Source organism: Sus scrofa, chromosome 18 (assembly GCF_000003025.6).
Source record: "Sus scrofa isolate TJ Tabasco breed Duroc chromosome 18, Sscrofa11.1, whole genome shotgun sequence".
In the NCBI taxonomy this organism is placed as follows: domain Eukaryota; kingdom Metazoa; phylum Chordata; class Mammalia; order Artiodactyla; family Suidae; genus Sus; species Sus scrofa.
This window is the reverse complement of record NC_010460.4, coordinates 40,817,704-40,834,953: the sequence shown is the minus strand read 5'-3', so window position 1 is coordinate 40,834,953 and position 17,250 is coordinate 40,817,704. Positions and strand designations below refer to the sequence as shown.

General features: G+C 44.6%; 1 protein-coding gene across 2 annotated transcripts in view; it reads right to left on the bottom strand.

Moving 5' to 3' along the window:
• Positions 1-16,638, bottom strand: part of PDE1C (phosphodiesterase 1C) — a 592,240-nt gene extending 575,602 nt beyond the window's left edge. For both annotated transcript variants that reach the window (XM_021079205.1, XM_021079206.1), the window contains exon 1: positions 13,788-16,638. In XM_021079205.1, coding sequence (XP_020934864.1) covers positions 13,788-14,097 — 310 coding nt within the window. In that variant the 5' untranslated portion in view covers positions 14,098-16,638. The remainder of the gene's footprint in view (positions 1-13,787) is intronic.

Genomic DNA, 17,250 nt, shown 5'->3' with positions numbered 1-17,250 from the left:
AACTTCCCACAAGCTCAGCTCTGCATCTAAAATGATGTTTGGGAGTTCCATCGTGGCTCAGTGGTTAATGAATCCGACTAGGAACCATGAGGTTGCCAGTTCGATCCCTGGCCTCGCCCAGTGGGTTAAGGATCCGGCATTGCCATGAGCTGTGGTGTAGGTCACAGACATGGCTCGGATCCCGCGTTGCTGTTGCTCTGGCATAGGCCGGCGGCTACAGCTCTGATTAGAACCCTAGCCTGGGAACCTCCATATGCCACAGGAGCAGTCCTAGAAAAGGCAAAAAAGACAAAAAAAAAACTAAAAAATAAATAAATAAAAAATACAAAGATGTTTGCTGGGGAGTTCCCTGATAGCCTAGCAGTTAAGGATCTGGCATTGTCACTGCAGTGGTGCAGGTCACTGCTATGGCTCTGGGTTTGACCCCTGGCCCAGCAACTTCCACATCCATGGGCATGGCTAAAAAAAAGAAAGAGAAGGAAAAAAGACCTTCCTAGAGGCTCCTCGGTTGGGAGGGGAAAAAAAGTAAAATCCTCAAGTACACTACACACAGGCACAGACTGTAGAGAGAACAGTAAGGAGGAGAATATCAAATTTGCTCAAGATGCCACTGATGCCTCTATTTCTGTACATGATAGAGAAAATATTGCTACTCAAAGCTGGCTGTAGATTCTCTCTTGTTCAGCAAAACATATTGATGTTTACAATAAAACCCCTCCATGTGCAAAAAATGGAATCCAGAAAATTCAATTGCATGAAATGCTTAAGTTGCATTTTTGCAAGGTTAATGAAAAGCAGTATTTTTCAGAAGAGTTTCCAGTTACCGTATAAATGTGTATGCATGTGGGACTGTGGGGGTGCTCCTTGAAGCTGCTTGGTTTTTTTTCTTGCCTGAGACAGGGAGGCAGGGAGACACAATTCCAGCTAAAACCCTGTGCAGGTGGGAAGGGGAGGGAAAGCCAGGATCACACAGGGCTCAGACTCTGCACCTGACCAGCGAGGGAAGGTAGGGCGGTGGCCTCCTTCTCCCTGGAAGACAGACGGTATCCTAATGAGGACATTTCTTGGCTTAGACAAGGAGTTAGGAATGCTTTCCACTAACTGAGGAAAATCCACAAGATCACAGGGGAGTCACTTCTGCATCCCATGACACTCTCCCATCCCCATAAGAGACTGGAATTTAAAAATCTAGCCAGGAGTTCCCGTCGTGGCGCAATGGTTAACAAATCTGACTAGGAACCATGAGGTTGCAGGTTCGGTCCCTGGCCTTGCTCAGTGGGTTAAGGATCCGGCATTGCTGTGAGCTGTGGTGTAGGTTGCAGACGCAGCTTGGATCCCACATTGCTGTGGCTCTGGCATAGGCCGGCAGCTACAGCTCCGATTCGACCCCTAGCCTGGGAACCTCCATATGCTGCGGGAGCGGCCCAAGAAAAGGCAAAAAAGAGACAAAAAAAATAAAAAAATAAAAAATAAAATAAAATCTAGCCAGGCAGAGGGAGGGAGAAATTGTCAGTTGTGATATACCTGAATTTCATCATCCCAGGGGGCCATTACTGCTGGATTTTATTGCATTTACTTGTAAAAACATAAGCTCCAGCACATCAACCAGAGAAGTAAGACTAAGAGAACTAGGAAACTCTCCAAAATAGGTAAGAAGAATTCTGAGGGATGGGAAGATGGTAGGAGGCTGGAAGGAGGAAAGAGCCAAGCAGCAAGAGGTAGGCCAAGAGATGATGGGAAGAAAAGAACAGAGGCGGTTAATGTACGATTTGAAGCGGTTTGCTGTGCTGAGCTCAAGTGTCACCTAGCTCCTCTGTACCTAAAACTTGCATAAACAGCTACCCCACAGTCCTGGGTCAGTGGTACTTTAGGAAAGGATGGAATCAGAGCAGTATCTAATGGGGTGACGTGCAGGTGACAACGTGAGGAGGAAAGAAACGGACAACTTGCAGAATCTAGAATTCAGAAACTTGGGGTGATGGAGGCATGCACACGGCCCACTAATTGGGAGGGAATTCTGAGCCCTCCCTGCTCAAACATTAAATAAAATTCAAAGATGTATAAAAACTCTACTCAACCCTAAATATATACATTTTACAATCTAAATGGGGAGTTCCCATCATGGCTCAGCGGAAACGAGCCAGACTAGGAATCAAGAGGTTTCCGGTTGGATCCCTGGCCTCATTCAGTGGGTTAAGGATGCAAGGATCCAGTGTTGCTGTGAGCTGTGGTGTAGGTCACAGATGCGACTTGGATCTGGTGTTGCTGTGGCTGTGATGTAGGCTGGCAACTGTAGCTCCAGTTTGATCCCTAGCCTGGGAATCTCCATATGCTGCGAATGCGGCCCTAAAAAGCAAAAAAATAAATAAATTAATTAATTAAATAAAATCTAAATGGAATAGATAATTTTTTTAAAAATATATAATTTTCCCAAAGATTCCACAGAAGAAAGCAAAAATATCTAAGTGGTCCAGTTTCCGGAGAAGAAAGAGAAGTTATCAAAAGACTGCCCCTCAAAAAAAGCACCAGCTCTAAGATTTCCATCAGAATTATATGCACTTTCAAAGAGCAGTATCTGAAACCTATCTAGAGTTTAGAAAGAAAAAGAAACTGTTATTTTTATAAAGAGAATATATATACATTGATATCAAAACCTAATAGGTATTTCACGTACACTAAAAACTAAAGACAACTCTCACTTAAGAATATCAATACAAAAATCCTAAATAAAATATTAATCAACAGAATGCAACAGCACATTACAACACATAAAGAGATGCTTGGAAGGATGTCCCCTAACATTTTAACAGCGGTTATCTTTAGCTGGTAGTCTGTTAATGCTTTATTCTTGCAGTATCCTACATTGCTTGACACTTTTCAACAAGCTTGTATTCTTTTCATAAAAATAATAAAGACATTTTCAACTCATATTAAATACTAAAAGTCAGCATCTGCTACCAGATGATCTAGTCCCTTCCAGCTGTAAAGATTCACCAATGCTATGTACACCCAAAGGATGAACAAGGAGAGAGTGTGTGTGTGTGTGTGTGTGTGTGTGCGTGCGCGTGCATGCACACTTGCACCAAGTTCCCCTTCAAGAAAGGACTCACTCGTACTTGAGCTCTCAAGTCTCTCTTTTAGAGCAGGTTGGGAGTCAGACTTCAAAAAGGAGTGGGAGGGAGTTCCCACTGTGACTCAGTGGAAATGAATCCGACTAGTATCCATGAGGACAAGAGTTCGACCCCTGGGCTCTCTCAGTGGCTTAAGGATCCGGCGTTGCAGTGAACTGGGGTGTAGGGTGCAGACACAGCTTGGTTCCCGAGTTGCTGTGGCTGTGGTGTAGGCCAGCAGCTATAGCTCCGATTCGACCCCTAGCCTAGGAACTTCCATACACCATGAGTGTGGCCCTAAAAAGACGGGGGAAAAAAAAAAAGGAGGAGGAGGAGGTGAGGTGAATGTGAACAGCTGAAAGCTAAACTTTGATCAGTCCCTGTCTTCCTTCTGAAAGTTCCAGGGACAGCATTACTCACAGACTCCAAAAGTGCTGTCATACGAACAGCTTAGACACGGGTGAAGATGATGTGTTCTGGAAAACTGTCAGATGACTCTGAAAGGGCTTTAGTGAAGACAATGATACTAGGGATAAAAACACATCTAAGATTAAATAACAAATGTGGTTTGGGCACATAACGAATATGTAGGTATTTGTTACATTGTTGAAGAAGTCAGGCCTCAGGAAAACAAATAAGTGTTTTATGAAATGTAAGAGTGGAAAAAGGAATGTATTTTCTGCAACTTGAGATTTTTAAAAAAAAAGGTATAACAAAATAACAAAATATTGAAAGTAAGCACTTTTTTTTTCTTTTTCAGCCGCCCAGCAGCACATGGAGTTCCCAGGCCAGGGATCAGATCTTAGCCATAGTTGCAACCTATGCCGCAGCTGCGGTAATGCCAGATCCTTAAGGCACTGTGAGGAGCCAGGGACAGGTGTCCCAGCACTGCAGAGACACCACTGACCCCACTGCACCACAGCAGGAAATCCCAATGTGATTTTTTTTTCTTAGTCCCCTCAAAGTATGTATGATCAAGTAAAAGCAATTTTTTTGGCCACACCCATGGCATGCAGACAGGGATCAAATCCATGCCAGAGCAGGAACCCAATACATAGCAGTGACAATGCCAGGTCCTTAACCTACTGTGCCACCAGGGAAGTCCTCAAGTATACTATTTTTTTAATTGTTTTTGTATTTTTAGGGCCACACCCATGGCATATGGAGGTTCCCAAGCTAGAGGTCTAATCGGAGCTGTAGCCAATGGCCTACACCACAGCCACAGCAACATGGGATCCGAGCTGCATCTTTGACCTACACCACAGCTCACAGCAATGCCAGATCCTTAACCCACTGAGCGAGGCCAGGATCGAACCTATGTCCTCATGAATATTAGTCAGATTCATTTCCACTGAGCCATGATGGAAACTCCTAAAAATAATCTTTTTGGAAGAATCTTCTCAAAGGGGAAAAGGAGGACTCACCTTGTATTGGGGGCCATTTTATTATGCAACAGCTTGACAAGCAACGTGGGGTGCAGGAAGTGGTCTGGGGGCCCTGCTTACCTGGCACTCTCACCGTCTCCCCCTTTCCCAACCCAGTGGAGCCAGAATCTCAGGACTGATCATAACAAAGCAAAAGGCTGGAGGCTGGAGAGGGGCTGGGGCACAGAGCAGATGCCTTCTTTCCTCCTCCCTGGGGAGCCCACAATTAGTATGGCTGTGGAAAAAGTGACAGAGTGGAAAGCAAAAACTCTTGCTGGCTGACTTACAGGCTCGTCATCGCCAAGGCCACATGGCGAGTGGAAATCCCTGCAGGAGAACAGTTTTCCCCAGGTTGGGCCACGGCTGCTTCCTAGGGGAGGGCCCTGAGAATTCTGAAAATTCTGGGTGGGCAGGCAGTGGGCAGAGAGCTTGCCTCCGCCCCTCCCCCGGCAGGGCAGAGGGCCTGGATATGGTGTGGGACCCCCTCTCCACACGAAGCCTTTAGATGAGACCCAATGTACCTGTCACTGGAGCCCTGGAGTCCATCAGGGCGCTCAGGGCTGATGAGTGCTGAGAGCAAACAGGGGCCTGGGCCGAGCTGGGAGGACATACTGAGTTTCTTTGATCTAAGATCAGAGGATCCTCCCAGAACCCTCCTCCCGACCGACCTCCCTCTGGGATACAGAGGCTCAGAGCATGCTTGGGAATGACCTGGATATTTATTCTGGGGCAGGGTGAGAAGGGCCCCTGGGAAGTCCCTGCCCTCGGTGTGTGGTCTGGAAGGGAAAGAGATGTGGGGCCATCCCCTGCCCAGCTCCATGAGGAAATTCAAAATGTAACCTTGGAGGGATTTGGCCAAGTGTTTTACTCTCTCCTAAGAAACAGACCAGGAGTTCCCCTTGTGGCTCAGTGCTAATGAACCCGACCAGGATCCATGAGGACACAGTGGGTTAAGGATTCAGTGTTGCTGTGAGCTGTGGTGTAGGTTGCAGACACAGCTCGGATCTGGCATTGTTGTGTCTCCGGTGTAGGCTGGCAGCTAGAGTTTCAATTCAGCCCCTTAGCCTGGGAACTTCCATATGCCACAGGTTCAGCCCTAAAAAGACCAAAAAAAAAAAAAAAAGAAAGAAAGAAAAGAAACAGACCAAACTGTTCATTAGAAACAGTGACATTTTGACAGCACTTTTTTTTTTTTTTTTTTTTAAGGGCCACACCCTCAGCATATGGAAGTTCCCAGGCTTGGGGTCAAATCCAAGCTGTAGCTGCCAGCCTACACCACTGCCACAGTAACGCAGGATCCAAGCCACATCTTCGAAGTACACCACAGCTCACAGCAACGCTGGTTCCCTGACCCTCTGAGCAAGGCCAAGGATTGAACCTGCATTCTCACTGATTCTAATCAGATTTGTCTCCGCTGCGCCATGAAGCTAACTCTGACATTTTGATAGTGGTACTGACGACCATTTTGACATGGCTGTTTTGATGTAAGAACTGCTTTTTAAAACTTGTTATTAAGCAATAAGCACAATTTAATCAGCTAGTGTCATCCTTCGTCTCCCAGGCAAATCAGAGACGTAGACATAAGGCATCAGGCGGGCAGGTACTGATCACTGGAGTCACCAGATTCCTACTCCTCACTCATGCAAGGGCAGAAGTTCCTAACAAGATTTCAAGCCAAATGGCATATCTTAAACATCACTCGATGTGACCAATGAAAAAATATTTCCAATTACCTTTATGCGGATTTTAAAAGCCTTTAACACAATTAGACATTACATAGTTGGAGCAGCTGGAGGAACAGGTGAAGAATGTAGGACTACACTTCTTATCAAGTATTTCTGAATAGGGTGTAATGTTGACTACCCACCCCTAGAAGGCAGGTTAAAACTCACATACACACACACACATACATCGCTGTCTAGGTTGAACAGGGTGAGTAAATTACAGGCAATGTAACACCAAGGGTAACATATGTATCTGGGATCTACATCCTTACCCCAGAAGCAGGTGATCTAGGGCCTCAACTCTCGAAGATCAAATGAACTGCCTTGTGTTTTCTTGCTTTCCTCCCCTCTGCCTTCAATCTTTCTTTGGATTGACACCCTTCTCTTCCCTACCTTTCTCACTACACTTGTTTTATTTCCACAGAAATGATATCATAGAAAGAGAACTGGACAAGGAATCAAAAGATCTCTATCTGAGCTCGGCCAGTCCATGGACTGTGGGACTCCAGGAAAGAGATACATCATCCATGCAGGTAGAGCCTACCCCTCTGATCTGTATTTTTTTTTAATAATTTTTTCTTAATTTTCCCACTGTACAGCAAGGGGGTCAGGTTATCCTTACATGTATACATTACAATTACATTTTTCTCCCACCCTTTGTTCTGTTGCAACATGAGTATCTAGACAAAGTTCTCAATGCTATTCAGCAGGATCTCCTTGTAAATCTATTCTAAGTTGTGTCTGATTAAGCTCCCGATCCCTCCCACTCCCTACCCCTCCCATCAGGCAGCCACAAGTCTCTTCTCCAAGTCCATGATTTTCTTTTCTGAGGAGATGTTCATTTGTGCTGGATATTAGATTCCAGTTATAAGTGATATCATAGGGTATTTGTCTTTGTCTTTCTGGCTCATTTCACTCAGGATGAGATTCTCTAGTTCCATCCATGTTGCTGCAAATGGCATTATGTCATTCTTTTTTATGGCTGAGTAGTATTCCATTGTGTATATATACCACATCTTCCGAATCCAATCATCTGTCGATGGACATTTGGGTTGTTTCCATGTCCTGGCTATTGTGAATAGTGCTGCAATGAACATGTGGGTGCACGTGCCTCTTTTAAGTAGCGTTTTGTCCGGATAGATGCCCAAGAGTGGGATTGTGTACCCCTCTGATCTGCTTATTTATCTGTAAAGATAACTGATATCTCCTAAATGATTATCGTGTCCCAAGGCACGTACTAAGTTCCTTACATAAATTAGCTAATTTAGGTAGGTCCATAACCATTTCCAGCTCCATTTCCATTTCCCAAATGAGGAAATGGGCTCAGAGAAGGTAAGTTCCTGTAGCCAGAAAGTATCAGAGGTAAGGATTAGGATTCCAGAGCCTCTTTTCCTGCCACCCACTTCCTGGAAGAATGAATAATGGGCCACCTGAAAGTCTAACTAACTGCAAGTACTCTAGGATAAAGCACGTCATCAATAATGAATAAAAATTGATTTAAATTCCCTTCCTTTCCTAAAGGGGAACAATAAGGCCACCTGTCTCATCTACCTCAGAAAATTATTCTGAAGATCAAATAATGAAAAGACTCTACAGGGGTTTTCTAAGCTTCAATGTGCTGTACACAGAGGATATGAAGCATCCTTCCCAAGGGTCTCCACCCAACAGGAGCCAAATACACCACTGGTGGCTCAGGGCTGAACAGGTTACTCGACTCTGCCCTAGGCTGAGACTGGCTTTGGGAGCAATGACTGAAGTAACTGCCAGGAAAGAGAATCAAAGGAAAATGGTTCAGAGAATTTTCAGCCTCGATAGAGCACTAGGACGCCAGCTTGTCTCCCCAGGGGGAAAGAGGATGGGGGGCATTTGGGGTAATGCCAGATCCACAGGGGTCCCGCGCTCACCCATCACACATCCATTCTCATCAGCATCGCCTGTCACTAATCTAAGCTTTTAGAAGGCTGTCTGTGTCTGTTTAAATTAGCTCAGAACAGAGACATACCTTAGAAGCAATAATGGCATCACTATCCACCATCTGATCCTTGAAAATGATGGAAGGTTGCTTGTACTTTTATATTAGTCAGTCCTTTTAGCTCAGCTAAAAATTTCCCAAAAATTTCATCCCAATTAAAAGCATCAGTGGTAAGGAATCATAATTATCCTGTCGTTTTATCTGTTTTGTCTGTTTTTGGCCATGCCCACGACATGTGGAAGTTCCCATGCCAGGGATCAAACCCCGGGCCACTACAGTGACAATGCCAAATCCTTAACCCACTGAGCCACACAGGAACTCCTATCCTGTCATTTCAGAAAGTGCAATACTGGTTGCTAAGGGGCTGGTCAGGTGAAGCAGAGAAGCAGAGCCAGTGAAGCTACCTAGGATGCAGGGTCTCTCCTCCACAGCATCTGTCAAGATCCCAAATCAAGAACTCGATAATAGCTAACACAACACATCTAAGAGTAGTGTTCCTTCTATGTGGTTCTATGCATGAACCAGTCGTGTTCAAAGTGTGATCTCTTGACCAACAGCATCAACAGCATTTAGGAACTTGCTAGAAATGCAGATTCTCAGGTTGCCTGCCAGACTTACTCATCAGAAACTCTGGAGATGGGGCCCTGGAGTCTGTTTCAGCAAAGCTTCCAGATGACTGTGATACATAAACTAATGGTAACAGAACCACCTGGGAAACTAACACTCCCAATCCCATACCCACAAGCCCGGGCCTCTGAAATTAGCTCCCCAAGTGACTGAGATAAACACCAAAATTTGAAAACTGCTGTTCTTAACACCCGAAAGGACTGAGTTAGAGGAAAGCAGTAGCAAAGGGATTATCAGCCCACCAAAGTGGTATGAAGTTTGCTTTAAACTGAAAACGTGATGAGCAAGAAATATTATCTAAACTCAAGCAGAGCCTCCTGAAAATACAGCTGCCCTGGACCCTGACCGCCCTCCTCCTCTGAAGGAGTTTCCAAATTAGGAAAAGATGGACCCTTAGGGCTGGGAAGTGCAAAAATTCAACCATTCATTAGCATCAAAAGGCCCAAGAGAACCTTCCATACCATTGGCCCTAAACAGCCCCTCCTTTTTTGTTCAAATGGTAAACAAATCTTTACCTATAGCTATTCGACAAGTTAGTTACTCATTACTAAGTACTCCCTCAGGTGACTATTAATATGTTATCTTTTCTCCCATTAAGCCAGAGTCAGTTAATTTGCAGCCCCCCAAGACTTTGAATAGGAGAAAAAGTTTTCCACCCAACAGTGGTAATTTTAGCAGGAGTCACAGAAGCCTTATATGGAAACCAAGGGGCACTGAAATTCAGCAAGTCAATGTTCCAAGATGACCATTTGACAAATATTGGTTGCACTTTGAATCCAGCTATTACAGGATACACCTTTTCCAAATGTGAAAACACCAGGACGAAAGAAAGAAAGAAAAGGAGAGATAATAATTGAAAACTGAAAGAGCCACAATAATTTTAATGCACACATTATTAAGCAAAAATCACCCTAACCAGTAATATCAAGTCTCCCCATCTAGAGGAATTTCTAACAAAAGCTGTGAGCCTCAAATAATCTACTATAGATTATTACACAATAGATAACTGTGGAAGATTTTCTGTTTGTTTTATTTGGGTGTTTGTTTACTCTGAGATACCTCTTCATTGAAAATAAATCAACCTGCTCCTTCCTTTTCTACCAGTGAGTGGGGCCCTAAAGCTCTAAAAACCAAACAAACACACATACAAAACACTCGTGCTTAATATACTATGCCAGGTGCCCACCTGGATTTTGATACCATCTCTTCCCAACATACTGTCTCTCAGTCCGATGAGACAGGCGTAGGAAACCATCATTGTCCTTACGAAGATGAATCTCAGAGACGCTCATGTAGATGAGAAATAGGGCCAATGCCCTTTCCCTTGGTTCCCCTGACCACAGCTTAGACAAGCCAAAGCTTTCAAAGGAGTTCCCATGGTGGCTCATCGGAAACGAATCTAACTAGGAATCCAACTAGGAACCATGAGGTTGCAGGTTCGATCCCTGTCCTTGCTCAGTGGGTTAAGGATTTGGCGTTGCCGTGAGTTGTGGTGTAGGTCACAGACACAGCTTGGATCGGGCATTGCTGTGGCTGTGGCGTATGCCGACGACTACAGCTCTGATTAGACCCCTAGCCTGGGAACCTCCCCATGCCGCAGGTGCAGCCATAAAAGGACAAAAATAAATAAATAAATAAATAAACAAAGGATATTACTAAATACCAGTAAACTAAAGAACTAAAAAATGGGAAATAAATCCACAGCACTTAAGACAAGTAGTATAGAAAAGTAGAGAAGAATAGAGTTCCAAGAAGTTTCCTCATGGTGCAGTGGGTTAAGGATGTGGCATTGTCACTGCAGCAGCTCACATTGCTGCTGTGGTGCAAGTTTGATCCCTGGCCCAGGAACTTCCACCTGCCATGGGCGTAACCAAAAAAAAAAAAGAATGTAGTTCCAGAACTAGACTACCTGGGCTTAAATTCTGGCTGTCATATACTTTATATATATATATATATGTATATATATATATATATATATATTGTCTTTTTGCCATTTCTTGGGCCACTCCCATGGCATATGGAGGTTCCCAGGCTAGGGGTTCAATCGGAGCTGTAGCTGCTGGCCTACACAAGAGACACAGCAACTCAGGATCAGAGCCGCGCCTGCAACCTACACCACAGCTCACGGCAATGCCGGATCCTTAACCCACTAAGCAAGGCCAGGGATCAAACCCACAACTTCATGGTTCCTAGTCGGATTCGTTAACCACTGTGCCACGACGGGAACTCCTGGCTGTCATTTACTAGTTGACCAGTTTCTTTCTTTCTCCTTTGTGCTTTAATATCTTCACCTATAAAATGATAATTAAAGGATCTATCCCACCATCTCATGAAATAAAATCTGGCACATAGCACATATGTATACATTCATTTTAGTTTGCAAAGAACAAGTTTTAGTTTGCAGCATAGCTACTTCACTCCTGGATTCACAAGTTCTGGGCTGTTCTAATGCAGTATCTGGAGAAATCCAACCTAATTCAACGAAAGGCCGCCCAGATTCCCAGATGAAGACAACTCACCTCATTTTTAAAGATGATAATAACTGAGCCTCATCTGTAATTCCAGCTATCTAAACCCACACATTTCAAAGATTTAAGCTCAAATACTATTCTCTTTTTTAAAGAACAAAATCTAGAAACTGAATGACTTTGTGTAAGTATCCTAGGTGATATAAAGCTCAGAATGTTATTTTTAATTTGAAATATTCTTTGTGACATAAAATGGAAGGAATGGAAAAAGAATCATCACACAATCAAAAAGTTAAAGTTAATAGTATTTCCAAGGTATATTCATCAAACTCAGAAGAGAAATTAGTTCAAGAAAATTCCTAGAAATTAATTTCCAGGACTTATAAATGTGTGAATTAACTGCAGTATACAAATCTTCTGTCCACATCATTAAAAGCATGAGAAAAAAATAGGGTGATATTCTTCCATAGATACATATGTTTGTAATTCAACTGATATACACACAACTTAATATTGACAAGTTTCACAAATGAAGTCCATGTTTCATCTAATATAACTATGATGAACTATAAGATTACATAAAAACAAAATTTGCTTCCTACACATTAGAAAATATCAAGCCTCCAGATACTTTAATAACATCTTACATTTGTACCCTATGTATAGTTTACAAACCATTTTTATCTCCATAATTTCCTTTGTTTCGTGGTATAGGAGATGGCACTCCTCAGTTTGTACTCATTTTTAAAAAGCAGATGGGAAGTTCCCATTGTGGCTCAGCAGGTTATGAACCTGACTAGTATCCATGAGTATATGGATTTGATCCCTGGCCTCACTCAGTGGGTTAAGGGTCCGGCATTGCCCTGAGCTGTGGTGTAGGTTGCAGACACGGCTCGGTTCCCCAGTTGCTGTGGCTGTGGTGTAGTCCAGCAGCTGCAGCTCCAATTCAACCCCTAGCCTGGGAACTTCCATATGCTGCAGGTGCAGCCCTAAAAAAAAAAAAAAAAAGAAAGCAAACAAACAAAAAGCCAATAGTACAGGCTTAAGAAATATGGATCTCCTGCCCTGAGAGGCAGAACTTAGCAGACCCAGGCATCCTGACTCCAAATCTGGTTCTCTTTCCATTAATACTACAAAGACATGTCCTATGAATAGAAAAAATGAACACATTTTATAATGATAAATCGCTCCTTGCAAGAACAATGTGCCTCTATCTTTAATTTTTGTTTTAAAAGGCTGTTTGAGTGAAACAAGAACAAATAAAAGGTAATAAACTCACACTACTTTAAAAGAAAATTCTCAAGGGAATACGGTTATATGTATCCTTCCTTCTCATGAGTCAGTGTGTGAGCCAATTCCCCTCTTCACTAATCTCAGCTTTTTCTCTTTAGGAGAACTAATATTGCCCACTGAATCTACTGAATCCTTCTTGAAAACTCAACAGACAATAGTTATGAGCATCACAACCTTACTTGGGATGAAGTGGGGATTTATGTGAGATCAAAAGGCCAGCTAGATGTATTTAGTATCTTTCCTAGTGAGATTTTTTTTAATTACATGTACCAAGTAAGGATTTTTCCTTGCACTTACACAAAACAGGATCTACCCTATGAAATGAAGCCTTTAAATATCTCAAATTAAAAAGTGAAGTTTCACAATTCCCTTCAGTTTCAACTGAAGAGTTTTAGAGATCTGGTTCAGGCATAATACTCAATATTTGCACAGCACTTGACAGTTTCAAAGTACTTCTGCATGCACTGTGTCTGGTTAGATTTTCCAGTTACCAGTGAGAAATATATTGTCATCATCCCTGTGGCAGAGATGTTAAAACTGAGGGACAAGGAGAGTATCCTGCCCAAGATCACAATGAAAGCAGCAGATGGAAACTCAAATCCACCACTGACTCTAAATCTTCTGTGCTCTTTTCACTTCTCCCCTACTGTCTACCCTTAAAATGTCTTCCTCCGACCACACACCCCAAATCCCTTCAGCAGAGACTAGCTCAAACACTGGTTTCTTTCTTCGCACATGGATAAAGTCTTGGACAAGCAGGCATCTCCTGCCTTTTTCCAACTCCCCTGGGAGAAAGGGGCACCTCCTTTTTCCTCATCTTTCCAAAACAGGAAGACATCTCCCCGTGGTGCCAACGACACCAGTACAAAACTGGGAAAGGGGTTCTTACTGTGTAAAGTGCCTTGCCAATTACGGTTTAAACCCTTGTGAAAGATGATCCTTCTGAAATAACTCTTTACTAAAATGAGTCAGAAATGAGTCTTAACTTCTGAAAGCTAATGAACAAGTTTTATGGGCAAGAGATTATGGGCAAGTTGTGGGCAAGAGGACAAGAAAAGCGCAATCCTATTAGCAGACAGAGCCTTCATTTCTCCCCGTGAAGGCAAAGAGGAGCCCCAGAAGTCTCCACGGAGCAGCTCCCCGCGATCCTTACGAAAGAGGAGACTTACCGGCGCTGGGGCTTCCGGACCAGTGGGGCTGGGACATACTCCCCGCAAGCTTCAGCACCGGGGACAGCTCCGGACTCCCTAACGCAGCGCGCCCTGCCGGGCTCTGAGCTACCCGACGATCCTCCCAGGCTTCGGGCGGGGCGGCGGCCTCTCCACGCCCTGGTCCAAGCCTCTGGGTCTTGGGGAGCGCGAATAGGTCCTTGCGAGCTGCGGGAGCAGCCGGTGGCGCCTCGGGCTGCGGCGGCGGCGACGAGCCCAACTGCGCCACGGTGCTGCGGGACCGCGACAGCGCCGAAGAGACGGAGCCCATCTCAGAGGACCCGGTCGGCTGGGCCCAGGTGAGCGGCCACAGCTCCCGGTGGGACCCACACCCCTTGGCTGCCAAAGGTTTACTCTCTCCTTGCGCCACCGGAGCGCCCCCAACCTCTGATCCGCCTCTGACGCGGCTGTAGCCGCTCCTCCGTAGAGGAGGAAGCTACAGGGAGGGCTGCGTGCCCACCCCGGGGAGACCGAGGAGAACCCGGCGGTGTCCGCGCCTGTCTGACAGTCAGGGTGTCAGGGTGGATGAGACACCTGGAGGGGTCGGTGTGCAGAGGCTGTCTGGAGACTTGCCTGGAGGATGGGGGGAGGAAGGGGCGTGGCATTCAGCGAGGGACACTTTGGGCTCTACTTTCTGCACTTGGTTCCCCTGGGGCCAAAGGGCTGCCGCGTCCTTCCCGGTCCATCCTACACATCTCCATCTTCAGGGAGGATGGAGAGTTTCCAGGAGGAGGTGGAGGAGGAGCCTACATTTGTTTTCCTCTCCCTATTCCTAGGGCCTACATCACCACTCTTCAGGCTGTGCTTTCTCAGGGAGGCCTGCCTGGATCCTGGCTGTCCCTAAGGAAGGCTTGGCAATACCCTTCCCCAGCCTGCCTCTTCCCTTGATCCACACCCTGGGTGCCTCCACTTCCCACGCTTCCTGTTGAGGGAGGAGTTGAGGCAGTTGAGGCCAGAGACAGCAGGTAAGGTGCAAGGAGAGAAAACACTGCTAGTTCTCCTCAGGAAAGCAGGGAGACAGGTGCCAGCCAGCCCTGGAGCCAGGAGCATGAAGGGAAGCCAGAGCAGCCAGGGACCGTATTCATAGCCCTGTGGGCCCCATCCCTTCTCTACTCTAGTGAGAAGGTGGTGATGCCTAATGTGAGTCTAGAAGCAGGGAGAACAGCCTGGGATTGAAAAGTGTTTAAACTTTATAATATTTAAGCACTTTTCATTTTTCCCTTGCTCACCTGATGGACAAGTGGAAATACTCACTCTGAGCAAAGGACCTTTTAGAAAGGGAGCTCCCTGGACAGACGTTTCCTATTCCTATGTACCATGTCTTGATTTTCCTGCACACCTGACCTAGGCATTGTTAGCAATAATGGAAAGGTGGGCATGGAATGGAAGGAGGTGAGAAAGGAGGTGTTCTGACCTACTTAGGAGCGACAGACTCCACCTGACTGTACCTGCTGGGAAACTACATAAACATAATACTGCTGAACAGGATGGAAAGGAGATGCTACCCTAAGCCCTCAGAGTCCCCCTGCCACACTGGCTGACCCAAGCCTTTCCCCAGGACACACACACACACACCCTCCTCCAGGAGGGAGGCTCAGCTCAACTAAGAGTTTTGTTGTTGACTAAGAGTTTGGTTGATAATCAGATTCTCCCAGTTCTCCTGTCAGTGGGAAGAAATGAGCCTAGAAAACAAAAATAATCTTCCCTGTCTTCTTTTCCTACTTTCATTTCTTTAAAAAACAAACAACAACAACAAAAAAAAAAAAACAGGCCAAGTATTGTCAGCTAGAGCTTGGTAAGAGAAGCCATTAGAGAACGTGCCAGCTGTAGGTGAGCTCCTTCTCATGCCCTGCTTTTCCCCTTCAGACCTCTGACCTCTTCCATCAAGGGCAGGAGCACCAGTGGGTGCTCAGCAGAGTGTGCACTGAGGGCCAATGGAAAGATCCAGTCACCCATCAACATCCTTCAAGAATGTCACCAGCTGAGGGACTTTGGATCCTGAATAGTTGATCACTGACAATGTTGACTATTATCTGAGCCCTGGGTTCTCCTGGAAAACAGCGCAGGCAGAGAAATCCCTTTTGTGTCCTAGAAAGCAGCTTATAACAAAAAACAAACAAACAAACCTTCCCCAAACAATCGGGATAACAATCAAGGCTGTATCTCTGCTTACCTATGACAAGGCTAGATAGACACTGGGCCACAAATTCTCATTCTTGGCCTCATCAATGATTAGTTGAACTGTTTCCTCCTCAGTGATCAATTGTACAAAATGCTTATTAACCAAACCATGATGAAGCTTTCTTCCTTCCTCCAGGCCTCCAAACTTTGGCCCAACTCAGCCTGAGCCAGCACACGGCCCCTCCTGAGAACTGAATTCAACACTAACGTCTGAATTTCATAAAATTTTCACGTGCCACAAAATATTGTTCTTCTCTTAGTTTTTTTCCCAACCATTTAAAAGAATGTAAAACTCTTTTTTAGCTTAGGACTGAACAAAAGCAGGCAGCAGGCTAGACTTGACCTGTGAACTATCACTTGCCAACCCCTGCTCTAGATATTCTAGTGGAAAAGTTTATTGTGGGGAGGAAGAAGGTCTCCCTGCTGAAGTTTTAGGATCTGTGTGATCAGGAAAGCAAAGTAAGTTTACCATTTCTGAGGTTTGCTTGGGGGCAAGATATTCAATTTCTTTTGAAATTTCAAATAACATTTTTAAAGGGCTTGAGATTTTTCTTTGCTTTCAGAAAGAGCATGGGTTCCCTATAGGTTAAGAAATGCTCCTCACCATAGTCACCTCACATCCATTAGGATGGGCGATATCAAAAAAAAAAAAAAAAAAAAAAGGAGTTCCCGTTACAGTGCAGTGAAAAGGAATCCAACTAGTATCCATGAGGTTTCGGGTTCGATCCCTGGTCTTGCTCATTGGGTTAAGGATCCGGTTTTGCTGTGAGTTGTGGTGTAGGTCACAGACTCAGCTCAGATCCCACATTGCTGTGGCTGTGGTGCAGGCCTACAGCTGCAGCTTCGATTCAACCCCTAGCCTAGGAACCTCCATGCGCAGCAGGTAAGGCCCTAAAAAGCAAAAAAATAAAATACTGTATTTTAAAATACATCCATGTATTGACAAGGATGTGGAAAAATTAGAACCCTGCACACTGTGGATAGGGACATAAAATGACACAGCTGTTCCAGAAAAGAGTATGACAATTCCTCAAAAAATTAAACATAGAATTATTATGTGATGCAGCTATACAACTTCTGAATATGTACCCAAAAGAACTGAAAGTACCTTAAAGAGATATTTGTACATCCATGTTCCTAGCAGCATTATTCTCAATAACCAAAAGGCAGAAGCAACCCGAAGGTACATTAACAGATGATTGGACAAAGAAAATATGTCAAACGCAGACGGAAGAATATTATT